The sequence below is a fragment of the Aspergillus piperis genome (genome assembly GCF_003184755.1).
Source record: "Aspergillus piperis CBS 112811 unplaced genomic scaffold BO85scaffold_2, whole genome shotgun sequence".
Taxonomy (NCBI): Eukaryota; Fungi; Ascomycota; class Eurotiomycetes; order Eurotiales; family Aspergillaceae; genus Aspergillus; species Aspergillus piperis.
The window spans coordinates 2,583,837-2,597,800 of NW_020291592.1; the positions used below are offsets into that span (position 1 = coordinate 2,583,837).

At 48.7% G+C, this 13,964-nt stretch overlaps 5 protein-coding genes across 5 annotated transcripts; 2 read left to right on the forward strand and 3 right to left on the reverse strand.

Moving 5' to 3' along the window:
- Nucleotides 1-154: 154 nt before the first annotated feature.
- On the forward strand, nt 155-1,011 carry BO85DRAFT_413479 (40S ribosomal protein eS28; the record flags this gene model as incomplete). The annotated part of the gene is made up of 3 exons (XM_025657610.1): nt 155-215; nt 358-441; nt 845-1,011. The coding sequence occupies 3 exons, from the start codon at nt 155-157 to the stop codon at nt 904-906; spliced, it is 207 nt and encodes a 68-aa protein (XP_025520274.1). The 3' UTR covers nt 907-1,011.
- A 526-nt stretch (nt 1,012-1,537) lies between these two features.
- Nucleotides 1,538-5,411, reverse strand: msh3 (mismatch repair protein MSH3). Its single transcript, XM_025656751.1, has 3 exons — nt 4,400-5,411; nt 3,223-4,319; nt 1,538-3,165 (listed from the first exon to the last, which is right to left on the reverse strand). The coding sequence occupies exons 1-3, from the start codon at nt 5,181-5,183 to the stop codon at nt 1,690-1,692; spliced, it is 3,357 nt and encodes a 1,118-aa protein (XP_025520275.1). The 5' UTR covers nt 5,184-5,411; the 3' UTR covers nt 1,538-1,689.
- A 484-nt stretch (nt 5,412-5,895) lies between these two features.
- Nucleotides 5,896-8,209, reverse strand: BO85DRAFT_474838 (uncharacterized protein; the record flags this gene model as incomplete). The annotated part of the gene is made up of 3 exons (XM_025662682.1): nt 5,896-7,749; nt 8,008-8,087; nt 8,203-8,209. 3 exons carry the CDS (start codon nt 8,207-8,209, stop codon nt 5,896-5,898), a joined length of 1,941 nt encoding a protein of 646 aa, XP_025520276.1.
- A 499-nt stretch (nt 8,210-8,708) lies between these two features.
- Nucleotides 8,709-10,155, reverse strand: BO85DRAFT_516869 (Rab geranylgeranyltransferase subunit beta BET2; the record flags this gene model as incomplete). The annotated part of the gene is made up of 4 exons (XM_025664873.1): nt 8,709-9,014; nt 9,071-9,195; nt 9,249-9,986; nt 10,057-10,155. The coding sequence occupies 4 exons, from the start codon at nt 10,153-10,155 to the stop codon at nt 8,972-8,974; spliced, it is 1,005 nt and encodes a 334-aa protein (XP_025520277.1). The 3' UTR covers nt 8,709-8,971.
- A 1,427-nt stretch (nt 10,156-11,582) lies between these two features.
- Nucleotides 11,583-12,463, forward strand: BO85DRAFT_445777 (uncharacterized protein). Its single transcript, XM_025659351.1, has one exon. It carries the CDS (start codon nt 12,052-12,054, stop codon nt 12,442-12,444), a length of 393 nt encoding a protein of 130 aa, XP_025520278.1. The 5' UTR covers nt 11,583-12,051; the 3' UTR covers nt 12,445-12,463.
- The last annotated feature ends 1,501 nt before the right edge of the window (nt 12,464-13,964 follow it).

A 13,964-nucleotide genomic window follows, 5' to 3' on the forward strand; every position in this document is an offset into this window, starting at 1 on the left:
TGAGCCCTCGCCTTTAGCCCAAAACAGAAACCCAACCCACACAAGCCGCAAATCCATCGATTTTCACGAACGGCTTCAACTTCTGCCAACCCCCCCAAAACGCCATCTTCACGCATCCCGTCAGTCCTTCGCTGTCGTCAAGCCCAACTCCAAGATGGATTCCGCCAAGCAGCCCGCTAAGCTCGTCAAGGTCACCCGTGTCCTCGGCCGTACCGGTACGTCGTGAATTTCTCAATTTATCGAATTTCGATGCCTTTCGCCTGGGATATATACAAGTTGCGGTGTTTCCGCGACGGCGTGTGGATCGGTACCTTTGGCTTGAGAGAAGATTTTCTAACGAGCATTTCATTTTTATAGGATCCCGTGGTGGTGTCACCCAGGTCCGCGTCGAGTTCATGGACGACACTTCCCGCAGCATCATCCGTAACGTCAAGGGCCCAGGTATGCGATTTCTCCGTTGATTACAATTGATGATATACATTTCCTACGGCTATGGTGGTGGCGCTGGTTGGATCGAATCGAATTATTTCCCCACGAAGAGAAGAAATCCCGCGAGAAGAATGGCAAAGAGTGAAAGAAAATGTGCGCACGCATCGAAAGTCAACAACACCCGCGATTCTATCAGCGAACAGTACGAATCTCAGTATCCCAACACGACGCACGCAGGAACTGAAGAGGGGGAATAGAGGGACAAGCAGTATCGCGGGATAATCTCAACTCCACGGGGAAAGAAATATCGCATTCAGTCCATCCAGCCAACCAACCAGTCGCTCCGTCATCTCCAAACCAAACCCATATATGGCACACACACCAAGCTAACCAAACCCCTCTTCGTCGCAAACAGTCAAGGTCGACGACATCCTCTGCCTGCTCGAGTCCGAACGCGAGGCCCGCCGTCTCCGTTAATTTCCTTTACCAACAACTCCGAGTTTTCGTCAACATCTTTTTCCCTCTCGAGGCTATGTACCCTTGCTTGCGTTGGAAATGATTATTCTGGGAGGTCTGGTCGGGAAGGCAAAAAAAGAAACTATCTTATCTTATGGGCTGATGCGGCATCCGGGTTGTTATGGCTTCGTTTGACAAAATTCTTTTGTTGTTTTTCTTCTTCTTCTTATCATTCCTGTGTGTCCAGACTCATATTTCCTTACTACTGGGCTTCATATAGAGCGAAAGTGAGAGAGAAACAAGAGAAGAAACAAAAACGAGGCTATCAACCTGAAATACAAAAAACGAAGGAAAAAAATTTGAAATCCTCACGGGCGCGAGGTGATCTTCTATTCATCAAGTCTCTGTCTAGATTACCCCCTTCTTTTTTCTTCTAAATTTTTTCTCCCTCGTGTTGTATGCACGATGCACTCGAATCGGATGGACCTTTGTGTGAACTTGCTCGGTTTGGATCTTAGGTGGTATTTGGGGAATATGGTCTTGCGGGGACATTATACCTTGTGTCGGTGTCTCGTGAGTGAGTCCTGGCTTACGATTCATACGTCCATTCTGCCTGTTACCCATCGTAGACATTACTGCCCTACATGTAGAAGCTGAATGAAACAGCGTTGTGGAGACCCCGCTTATCACGAGTCATTGAATGTTTCTCATAAATCTATGTCTAAAGCCTAACGCTTTTGATCATGCAACGCCGCCAATACGCTCATCTCGATAGAAAGCAATGACAACACACCAATATGCTTATTACAGCTGCTCGGCGCTGCTGATGAGGCGCTCAATCATATTTCCATCCTTGGTGCCTTCCATGACCTCTCCGACGGCCGTCACAAGACCAGCCAGTTTCCGCCGGCGGATTTTCTCCTCCAATTCTTTACTCTTCTGTCGGGCTTGATCCAGCAATGGCCCTGGCAGGTTTGCTAACCGCGCGACGTTCAGCCCGTAACTGCGGTGCGCCACGCCCTCACCTACTTCATAGAGGAATGTGATCTCTTCATCTGTTCCGGTACCTGATTCGGTAAACCGCATGTGCACGTTGCGTAGTTCGTGGTCCGCAAAGGTATGGACCATTGAAGAGAGGTGTTGATAATGGGTGATGAAGAGCGTAAGGCTTCGGATCGACCGTACCATGTAGTCAAGGACAGCTTGTGCGATTGCAACGCCATCATGCGTGGACGTGCCCCGGCCCAGTTCATCCAGAATGACAAGTGATCGTGGAGTCGCCTGCTTGAGGATGTCTGCGGTCTCGGAAAGCTCGACCATGAAGGTAGACTCGCCAGCTAGCATGTTGTCGAAAGCACCCATGCGTGTGAATACAGCGTCCAACATACCAAGCTTGGCCGACTGCGCGGGAACATAAGAACCTATTTGCCCCATGATGGCGATGAGCGCTACTTGTCGTACATAACTGGACTTTCCGCCCATGTTGGGTCCGGTGACCAGAAGAGCGCGTGTCTTGTCGCTGTCCAAGTCGATGTCGTTTGGCACATAACTGTCCAACAGTAACTGCTCGACCATTGGGTGACGTCCCTGGTCCACTTGGATGCACGTATGGTCCGTATATTCGGGCTTCACGTAACCCGGTTGACTAGCTATAGTCGCCAGAGCTATCAAGCAGTCAAGCGTGGCCAATGCCTGCACACTATCCCGGAAGGGCTGGTATTTAGTTGCTATATCAGCGAGAAGGGATATGAACGCCTTGTCACACGCCGCGGCCAACGCTTCTTTGTGCTGGTCACGCTGTCGCATAAGCTGAATGACTTCCGGCGTATGAAACCTTGATACTTTCTTGGTGCCGCTCACTTTCACCCATGATGCAGGCACACGTTTAATGGAAGCCGAGCTGTTCTCGACTTCAATCAAATAATCAATCCCCGCAACAGACTTGTATTCGACCGTCTTCTTCCCGAGCTTCTGGCCAGCAACAGAGCGATGCTCCTCTAGCTCGTGTTCAACACTTGCAATGCCGAGCTTTTGGTCACTGATATCTTCTGTCTCTTCGGTTTCGCGAAAGAAGGCATACTTATCATCACTCTTCGCAGCATGCATATTGATCTTGTCAAGAAAAGCTATAACGTCTTCCAGGATCGTCGGGAGACAAGTGATCGCTTCATTAATGGCAGCAGACGCAAAACCGGTATCCGCAGGTGATTTCATGTCAGAGAATTCCTGCGCAATCATTTGCATCGTCTGCAAAACGGTGAGGAGTTCCGGTCGAGTACACTGGTTGTCTTGTTAGTCTTCATTCAGGTGATAAAAAGGTAGAGACGAAGAACTAACCTTGCCGTAATAAATCCGGATCAAGCTCTTTTCCAAGTCGCTCTTGACCTTTCCAAGCAACCCCTTGAGCCGCTCTACCATTACCATCTTTTCTGGATTTTTCAGCTCTTCAACGGCGTTCACCCTCTCTTCCAGCCTCGACTTATCTAGCAGAGGACGTCCTACCCATTTCCGGAGCATGCGCTGGCCAAATCGCGTTTGTGTCCGATCAAGCGTCCAGAAGAGACTGCCCTTAGTCGTATGGTCCGTTTGATTTTGGTAGATCTCGAGGCTCATCAGAGTGTTCCCATTCAGAAGCATGTGTGATCTGGACGAAAAGTGTTGGAAGTATTTGGTCAACTCGAAAACATATTCCAAGCCGTATTCTTTCATGTGCTCAATCATGGACGAAAGGCAAATAGTCACTTGCTCTGGTAGATTGAGCACCTTCTGAAGTAGGCTACTCGCCTGTGCATCATCTGCGGCACTGGCCGTCTTCATCTTTCCTGCATAAAAGCTGGAGACATGACTGTGTGACTCCGCGGCGGCAGTCTTTGACCTAGGCACTCTTTCCACGCGGGTCTTGTCCCCGAAGACGTTCAACTTGCTGCCGGAGAGATGCTGGACGAGCTTTTCCGTAGCCTTGGAAAGCTCGCCAACAATCAAAAGCTCGCAGGGTGCAATATGCAGCAACCTCGTTTCGATTTCACTCCTCATGAACCCGTCTTCGAAGTCGTCATAAACAATATCTCCTGTAGCCGGCTGGACAGCAACAATTCCCACTTGAACCTTCTCATCATTCCCCCAGCCCTTTGCATTTGTCTCGGTAATGCACAGCAAGTAGCCGGTTGCTGGTGAGGCGCCACCAGATGCTGCAGGCATAGGCCCTTCTAAGCCTTCCGCGTCGTCGATATAGGTACCCTTGGTGTACAAGTTTGTGAGTTTGCGCACGAAAGGCGCATTGCGGTTATCGCCCGCTGCTTTCAGAGCAGCAGTCTCGATTTGTCTCACCACGCCGACCTTATGACCTGCGGCAACGAGGCGCTTTACATGAACGTGTAATCTGTGAACCGGTATGCTAGCGGAGGCGAAACGATCGAGGTGTGCTTCAGAAGGATCTAGAATCGACAAGACCTACGTTAGGCACGATTCACTAATAAAGTAGGAGATGGAAAGGAGGCGACGGAACCATACTCACGTTCGTCAAATCTTAGTTTTCCAGGGATACAGACTATAGACAACTCCTTTGCGGCGACCCTCGCATCTTCACCAAAGAATCGGAACTTGTAGCCGACTTCAACTACTAGGACGGTATCCATATGCTTGCGCTTGATCTCGATGACCTGTTTCTCCATTGGAGTGAGCTTGCTTCCACCTTTCTTTGCAGCAGCTTTGCCCTTGGCAGGAGGAGGTGGTGCTGCTTCCTCCTCATCTTCGGCCTCAGCCCCCTCCTCGGGTGTAGCTTCGCTGATAGCATTTCTACCAATGCCAATGAGACAGTCCGCACCACCCAATTTTCGAACGAACTTCTGGTGTAACGCTTCTCTCTCCTTCTGTCTTTGTCTAGCCTCGAGTTCACCTGCCGCCTGCGGCCCTTCCGCTCCAGTGTTCACCGCCGGTGAGCTGCTGAATTTGAATATCTCAGTCCTCTGGCTACTAGTCAACGCCGGTGGTCTCTCTGTAGTGGATGTTGAGTTCGGAACCTCTTCTTTGCTTGAGAGGTGAAGGCCGTTTGTTCTAGCTCTTTTAGGGGCCGGTACCACTATATCATCCTCCTCATCATCGGTCAGGGCGGTATCTTTCTTTGGCGCTCGTTCCTTATTGTCCGCTTCCTCGGGGGTTGTAGCCGGGTTTTTCTCTTCAACGACATTGACTGGAGCAGGTTGAGCTGTTTGTGGTTTCTTCGTGAAGAAGCTCGCGAGGGTTGACTGCTTCCGCTTCACTCCCGGTGACGAAGAAGTCTGTGATGAGGGAAGAGGCATTTTCTCTTTGTGATCGAAACCACTGACAGTCGCCGAGGCAAATGATCTTAGCAACACCGAGGGGAAAGGGTTCGCGGTGGCGGTAGCGCCTGCTGGTCGCGCCCTAGAGTCCGATAACAACCTAGGACCTCAGTGTTCATATGTCAGACATCAATCAAATCGCATCAAACGGTATCCGGAGCCAAAGTATTCGCCTTAGCGTCAAATGGGTATCCGCGGGTCGGGGACCTTGACGCGTGGAGGAGCTCCGTCACGCCCGTCACGCGTAGTTCCCTTAATTGCACTTGAAGATGATATAATCTTAATGCCTGAGGCAGATTCGACCACTGAACTACTTCGAGGCATCGAGACTTCTTTCTAGACGGAGTATACACTTTCTCCCTCCTCGTCCCCCTGTCTTTCTCTTGGTGTAAGCATGATGTTGTTGGAGTTATTATACATTATAACATACTAGTATACAGTGTCAAGGGGCGTCGTTCGACAGTCAATGTATAGCGACTACCATTGAGTTTGACCTCAATGCCGTACTCACCACCCAAGTATTCATACCACGTAACGGGAGTGTTTGTATATTAGACAATGCAAAGAAAGCTACAAAGCCATGTCACTGTTGGTTCCGAAGTCGACTAAGATTGTGCAAGGGCCATATAAAGATATAGTTCGACCCGCAGAAACCGAACTCAACTCAGGCCACACAGACGAGGACCAGAACTTAGAACGAGCTCCCGTCCAGGTAAAGTCGGCCAAACTCGCTTTCATCAACGTCTGAAATTGTTGACTCGGGTGAGCCAAGCTGTGGTTCATACTGGTTGTTCGATCTAAGCTCTGGTTTTGGAGTATACATTGGACCATCGTCAGCGGGCAACCCAGAGAGTGAAACGGCCAAAGGGTTGAACGAGTATCCAGTGAGGCTTTCCTGGTTATCGAACGATCTGAAGCCGACTGGTCGAGGATCTCTAAAGAAGTACTGCGGTGGGTAACAGATTCCGCTGGTCAAATGTTCCGTAAGGGAAGGGGACTGCCAGTCCATCAGAGGATCAATGCGGCCACGAACATCCAGGAGTGGTTCAATGTTCTCCTTGTCCTTGGTCATATCGTGCGCTCGTCCAGCCACTGCGGTAGATTGGTCACCAGGTGATAGTGGATAAGCATCATGATGAAGTGTGAAATCCTTGAGGAGGTATAGAGGATGGGAGGGAGCCGACGCCACAGCATGAGTTCCATCATCACCATGTTTATGATCCATAGAACCGACATTACACTGACTTGGTCTATCGTGAAAGACTGTAAATCCAGTGCGAGGTTTTAGCTTTGTCCCTCTGAAGGATAATTCAAATTCGTCCATGTCATCCCCGCGACTGCCATATCGATGCAGCCGCTGAGGCCCTAGGGATCCCTTGGGAATTTGTGTGTCTCTTCCTCTTGTATCTCTATCCACCAGTTTCTCAATGCGCTTGGTAGTCCTTCTGGTTCGTTTCCTACTTTGCCCACGTTGGATATTGGGATCAACTTGGGAGAGGACTCTTTTGGGGCGATTTACTCGACGTTTGGGAACGGGCGTCTCCCCTTTGAGGGGGCTGCTGTCCTCAACATTACCTGAGATCACACGCTGCTTCCGTAAAATTCCGGTAGGGGAAAAGACAAGCTCTGTTGGCTCCACACAAAGGGACGTCTTTTCCATGAGCTTCAAGATGCTTTCGTCCTTCTTCTGATTGCGTCTGCGTCTCATCTGTTCGGTAGCCGAGTCAAATATATCCATTCCAGGCCACAGCACACCCTTCAGTCTAGCTATCTCATCTGCTCTTTCCTTCTCCATCTCATTGATGGTGGGAAAATAAATGCTGTCAGTTTCATTATCGTCGACAAATGGATCGCAGCTGTACTGGTCGGATGGCTGAGGAGCCACGTCTGCTTCGTTATCCGATGCCTTCGCCCAGTACAATGCGGTTTGCACGGGGACGTCCTCGTCCTTCGCCCTTTGCAGTGGTTCTTGCTTCCAGGGGCTGCAAAGAGCCGGTAATGTCTTTGTCGATGAGGTTATTGGGGCCAGCGAGTGGTCTTCCAGTCCAGGGTAAGTATGCGTGAGATTATAAGACGGGTCACTAGAAGCGGCATTGGCTGAAGAGTATGGTGTGTTCGTGTCCTCAGTCTCAGGTTCCGCAATGACATACGAACGAGAGAGACGCGGGTCCAGATAATCAGGCAGTGGGTTCTGGAATGAAGGACTTGCAGTGGATACTGGCAGTGTAGCATTATCAGTCTCGCTCTCCGTATATGACTTCTCGTGTATCTTTTTCTTGCGGGCTTCTTTCGAGGACATCCGATCTGAAAGCAACTTGGCCAAGTTGTTTCTCTTATACCATCGGTCATATTCATGTAGCAAGGCTACTGCTTGCTGCTCTTGATGACTGCGTACTTGAAGTTTGAAATAGTGGGACAAGTGAGCCTTTGACGAGATATGGGTAAGCAAGTGCGATACATCGCTGAATGTGGGCCGCTTTGGGCAGATATTGCACAAAAGTGCAGCTGCATCCATTTCGGAAAGTGGTGTAATAGGGACCGGCTCCTGATTTTGAAAACAATATCGAAGGAAACAACAAGGAGGAGTTTCTATCAACAACAGATGTGATAAGCCGGCCTCGGAAGGAGAGGATGAGGCGCTCCAGAAGAAAAGGCGTTACAGGAAGATGGGGGACCTGCCCGGCTGACTTTCTCGCTCTTATTCCACAATTGGAGAAAGAGCTACCAAGACCAGCTTTCTCCAGGCAGGCATGTATCAATACAGTAAGCCAACCGATTGATCATAGTTGACACTCATACTTACCAATTGGAAGACCTCTATTTGGGGGATCTCAATGGGCGACGCCAATACAAAATAACTGAAATGGTAGAATTTGGTCAGTACTAGGTAGTAGTTGCTACAGTAGTTTCGTTTATGTGGGTAGGTGGAACACAGTACTTCAGCATAGACACGGAAAACGTATCTATGTATGATACACAGTCCTATTGTCAATCACACAATTCATAGTTTCGGTGCAATCGGTGTGAGAGGCACCACCGTTAGCCAATTTGGCATTACATCTATATTCTATAAACTAGTACTACGTCCGAAGACTGGGATACTATGAGCCAGTAACTAAGTTAGCAGAGTACTACTAGTAGTACCGCCTATTGAACTACTACACACTACCACTATTGGCGCCATATATATATCTTAGTGGCCGTTCTGGGAGCCCGAGCTTTACTACTGGGATTTTGAAAACGTGCGTTCCTATATATGTATAATTAACTAGCAGTAAAGAAAGGGCCACGAATCGACCAACGTCTCAGTAAAGATAAACCTATGCTATGTGGCTAGTAAACATTATGATGGCCATGGCAATTTTGTGGTTGCAGACCAAACGGACGGCATGCGTTTAGCATCTGGCAACTTAATATAAGAAAGCATTGGGTGAATTATGGCTACGATGCAGACACTAATCACTTCGAAACATTATCAGTCATCTCCAAGGATACAATAAATTTCATTCATCTTTCATGTTGATTAACTGGCTACTTTATATCTTGACTATAATTACGGTTCATGTGCCACTGTGTCTTAACAGCCTTTCCGTAAGGCTATTGTGAGGGGGTATGAAGCGGAAATAAGTCACAGTGCCAATCACTCTTCTCCTGCCTTGTATCCCATAATCCATGGAGAAAAAGAAAAACGGGTTATTAGATTGCAGGAGGTGAGGCCTACGTCAGGAAAAAATACTCAAGAGGTGATGTCATCATACAGCCAAAGATTACCGTTGCAGATATTTCTGTGTAATTGCCTTCGGCATACAACTAAGCGAAAAGGTTAGCCATCCGCAAATTTGCATTGCACAGGTTGCATAACTCACTAGACTGGATCTACTTCTTGGATGCCATTGAACTTCAACAGACTCAGACCAGCGATGGCAAAATGGGTGTGAAACACATCAACCATGCTGCCTGGTCTGTCTCCGATGCCTCCAGCCTCCGAATCCTGAACTGCGTCAGTGCCATGCCGGCAATGCCATGGCGAAAGGGATAACATACCTGACAGCGCAAGATGAAAGCAGAGAGCTTGCCACCATCGATCCAGTGGAGTTTGTCGATCATAGCCAAGCTCGCACCAACCCACCAGCTATAGCATGCATCGGGCAGTTTCTCGGGCCTTCCGTTCAGACCACCATTTTCAACCTGTCTTTCGCTGAGCCAGCCCCCAAGACGGTCCTTGTTTACCAAGTCCAGTCGTCCGGCGATTGCCAGAGCTCCTACGCAAGTGAAGATTTGACCGGCATGTGACTCAGCTCCAGGTTGGATGCCATAGCCACCGTCCAAGTTCTCACACTGCTGGACATAGGAAATGGCCTTGGGTACATCAACTGTGTGAAGAAGCCCAAGAAGGGAGAGTGCATTGAACGCGCCATACAGAAAGCGTGTATCTCTCTCACCCCATTCATCACCCATGAAAGCGCCAGTGTCTTTGTCCTGTAGCCCTGCGATAAACGAGCCAACCTTCTCCTTTCCTCCTAGACCGCGCTTCTCCAGCTCATCCACCGCATCTAGGGTTACGAGAATTTGCACTGCCGACACTGTGTACAGCATGTGTGCATCATGGCCCGGAGCTGCTCCGAAGCCTCCATTCTCCCGTTGACACGAGAGAACGAAGTCAATGGTATCTTCACGAGGAAGGACATCGGGACGGCCAAGGAGATGTAGAGCTGTCAAGCCCCAATACACCCCATTCAGGCGAAGGTGTTCTGTAAGCCAATATTCTAGCTCATCCCTCCTCTAGCATCACCTGTCAACCATCTTCCCCATCATGAAGAGAAGAACCATGGTTATAGTAAGAATGACGCACGCTGTCCAAGTTCTTGATGTAATCCACATGTCTTTCGACACTAAGGTTCAAGCTGGATTCAGTCCCAGCAGCCCTACCAGGACCCGAAACTAAGGACATTTTTGTAATCGGATTGCTGAAAGCAGTGTGATTAGTGGATGAGCCTCGGACTAGTCAAGAGCTTTCCTGCTCGCGCTAGAAAGGTAGCCTTATGCGCTGTCCCGACCAAGGCCACGAAGCTTGTGCCTGCCAACACAAGGGCGATCAAGGCGGAGAAGCAGGCTCGAAGCTTTGGGGGGTGGCAAACACAGGGTCGTCAAGGGAGGCAACCGCTGCACGTGTCCCCCTCACTGCAGGTGAGGTTAGTATGAGGTGTCTTTGGAGGTTAGTCGTGGACGACTTGGGAAGCTGGGAGGAGGGGGGAAAAAGCAAGCTTCGGGGAAAAAGTGTGTGTGTGGTGGAGGGCGGTTGGTGACGAGAGGGAGGGCTGACCATCACGTGATCAAACGCCACCGGGAAAGCCGCTGGGCCAAAAAGCGGGGCCCATTGTTTCAGCCTGGCGTTTAGGGCAGGATCGCCGTCTCCCACGGACAGCGGTGTGAAACCCCTGAGCGCCAAAGACTGCTTGCCCCTGGGTCCCTGCTCGCTCTGAAATGTTCGGTGGCTGGCCCTTGTGCCGATGCCATGGAGGCCGGGCTCCCGCGTCCCACTCTGTTCTAAGTACAAAGTAAGTTGGTGGCAATGTCAATCAAATTTGTCAAATGCATGTAAGTCCAAGGTAGGCAGGTAGTATCGAAAGTTTCTACCGAGCGTAAGAGGGATCCTTGTGTGATGATGAGCATCAGGTGCAGAACTGCAGGTCTGAATGGGGAATGTGGGTTCTGTCTTCTCTACTCCGATAGTACTAGCTAGGCATAATTACGTAGTGCCGGGCTATTGACTCGGTATGGCGTAGTAGTCATATGAGTCTTTCATTGTCCCACGTGTAATTGAAGTAGTATGCCGTCGACTAAACTAGATACTACTATGTATATATTTTAGTAGATTATCTAGGCTCCAGGCAGAAATCGCTAAACGGGGCAACGCCCATAACGCTTTCGCATAAGTGCCATGAGGTGCATGACCCTCAGCAGTCCACATTGATGATAAGTCCCATTTAAATATCTTATGTCAAAAGCAGCTAGTTGTCCTGGAGGACTAAAGCGGTAGGGGGAGCACGCTACCTTTGCTAACCGGAAGGGTTGAGTTGATTACTCCACCACTGCAACAAAGCGCTAGACCACCAGAGGTGGGAAGCCGCGTGCTCTTTGTGGCAGCGTATAATGCTCCGTGGAATTACCGGAATATACTTCACACATGGAAGCGCCAAAGTATGTTTTGTTTTCAGCCCAGCATTGCTTACAAAAAGGAGCGCATTTTTCAAATGACAGTTCCAGGGTCGTAAACCTGCTCTCCAGGGCTCTCTTGCTTTCTTTTTCCTTCCCCTTGTCTATATTTAGCCATCCGGAATGTACCGTACATAATAAGAGGCACAACCAGAAAGTGTAGACATTTGGTGCTATAAATGTCATTGGTAAAGCGGGGCAATAAGACAATGATAACCATTATTCATTCGTTCAACGGTGCCTAGAAAGTCAGTAGTACCTGGGTACGGGCTACACTATCCAGGCACCAAGTACGCATTAATTCCTCTTTTCCCTATCATCCCCACTGGCTGTATCAAATTTGTCTTGACTGAACCATGGTTGATCACCCATACAGCTTCAAGAATCAGACCACTTGCTGGGAGGTTCAATATTTAGACATATTTATTTTGGGATTTATACAATCAGACACTTTGTGAACAAACATCTCATTTTTGTTTATTTTATGTTATTCTCTCACCATGAAGACTTTGGGAACAACCCACACAACAATAGCAGCCGTCTGCGGAGCCGACAAAATACTTTTAGTGCCATAGGACTCTTGGACTACTGCATACTAAGCAGCCAGATAAGGTGCCACTCAAATGCTGTGATGGGCCTCCGCGTCAGGTACTCGTGTCTCCCGGGTGCTTCTGATTTGGCCCTGCGACTGAAGCCCCGTCCACAGGACCTTGGTTGGCCAATCCACGGTCGCAATGGCTGTCTCTTAGACCGGGCATGCATCATCCCGCCCAAGGCACCAACTGCCAGACCCGATCTTTTCTGGCCAGTCATTGTCACCGCTTCGAGTGTTTGGATGGGTCCGTCCGATCTTTCGGTGTATATCCCAATGGCCTGTACTCCGTCCACGCAGGAGGTGGCCATTGCAGCCCCGGGGTTGCCATCATCACAAGGGTTATTGCGCAGTAGCGTGTTCAGGGGCAACCAACCGACAGGCACGAAAGATAACTACCTATGTACACTTTGTGTAGTCTACCTACCATAACGAAATTGCTGAATCTTCCAAAAAACATTTTCTTCTCTCCTTCTCTTGCCTTTTCTCTTTCTTCTCGATGGTAATGAAATAACTGCGAATTATATAGCGATTATATAGCAACAATATACTTTGTAGTCAAGAGTTAATTTTTTGAAGGTGGATTTGACTTTCCTTTCGGACAGCCTCTCGATTTTCTCCCCCATGGGAAGTTTAACCTTTCCAGTTTGCCCCCCCTCTCTTCCCCCAGCTGTAAGGTACTTGGGTAATTCGGTGACTATTGCAGATATTAACCCATCAATACGTGGGTTGGACCAACGTCATCCTCCTGGTACCAGCCACGAGTTCCTTTCCCTTTTTAACCTCTATCCCTCAAATTTGGTTTAGGGTGCTTCATCAATTCTTCACTTGATATTTTTCTTGGATTATTATTATTATTATTACTTTTTTTTTTTTTTTTTTTATCTATTGCCTACCAATACAGATTCTGGCTCTTGACTTGAAGTTTGAAACTATCGATCAGTAAGAGAATCTCTTCCAGCATTCATTCTTCAGAAAGGGAGTAACATGCTAAACCGTCCTTACCTGTTTTAATTACAGACATTATCCACTATCCTCTTTTTTTTCTCATTACTATTATTTTATTCCCTTCCCAAGAATCCAAGGGCAATCCATCCACCTGCCACTTATCTGGTTGTCTGTGCACTAAAACGATAGGCTTTCCATAATCCCATAAGCACTCTGAAGCCACCCAGTAACTATTTCGGAGCCTTGCAACGCTATCTCCACTACCGACTCCCCCCTTAAAAAAAAACGGAGGCTTCTTAGCCTGACACACAGCCGCGCTTGCATAACACCGTCCAGGAATGTGTCGTCGCTGCGACATTCAAGTCTGAACACCTCCAACACCGTGCGGACTCGCGCTCTCGTGTTTCTTTGATCGCTATTACCACTTCTTGGGGGAACCCCGTCAAGCGGACGCAAATTCTTTGTTCTTCCCTGTCCCTGTTCCTGTTCCCTTTATTTTTATTCCTTTTTAGCATCTTCATTATCGCTTTGGGATTAGCTAGCAAATTCGCCGACACCTACTCGTCCCCTTGGTACGCCGACCGCCCTCTTCAACACCGCTCAGACACACAAATCGAGAATCTTAGGCGAGCGTCTATTTTTTTTTTTTTTTGGACCACCTCTGTCACCACATTTAAGTCACCAGGAGCAACAGTTGGCATCGCTGTTCGGTCGAAATTGTCGTGGGAGGGGATAAGTAACAACCGGAGGGGGAGTCTCCATCTAACATGAGGGGCGGCGCAATCTGGTATGTGTGTGGTGACTTTATTTTTTTTTTCTTATTCAAGTCAAATCCTCAATCGACTGTTCACTATCTGCTCCCCTCAAGAGAGCTCATTTGCCCTGAGACTGCTAGCTATTCTTAGGGGAATGGTGTTTCAATTCTCTTCCCTGGGGTGTAGTAGCTTTATCCAACAGATCGCTACCCATGATTCTGTATCCAGTGCACCGTCTCCCCTGCCGTT

Coding starts and splice junctions, on each gene's coding strand:
- msh3 (XM_025656751.1), bottom strand. CDS start 5,183: ATGCCTCTTCCCTCATCACAGACTTCTTCGTCACCGGGAGTGAAGCGG. Junction 4,320..4,399: donor AAAACTAAGATTTGACGAAC/GTGAGTATGGTT, acceptor TGTCGATTCTAG/ATCCTTCTGAAGCACACCTC. Junction 3,166..3,222: donor TCCGGATTTATTACGGCAAG/GTTAGTTCTTCG, acceptor CAAGACAACCAG/TGTACTCGACCGGAACTCCT.
- BO85DRAFT_445777 (XM_025659351.1), top strand. CDS start 12,052: ATGGGCCTCCGCGTCAGGTACTCGTGTCTCCCGGGTGCTTCTGATTTG.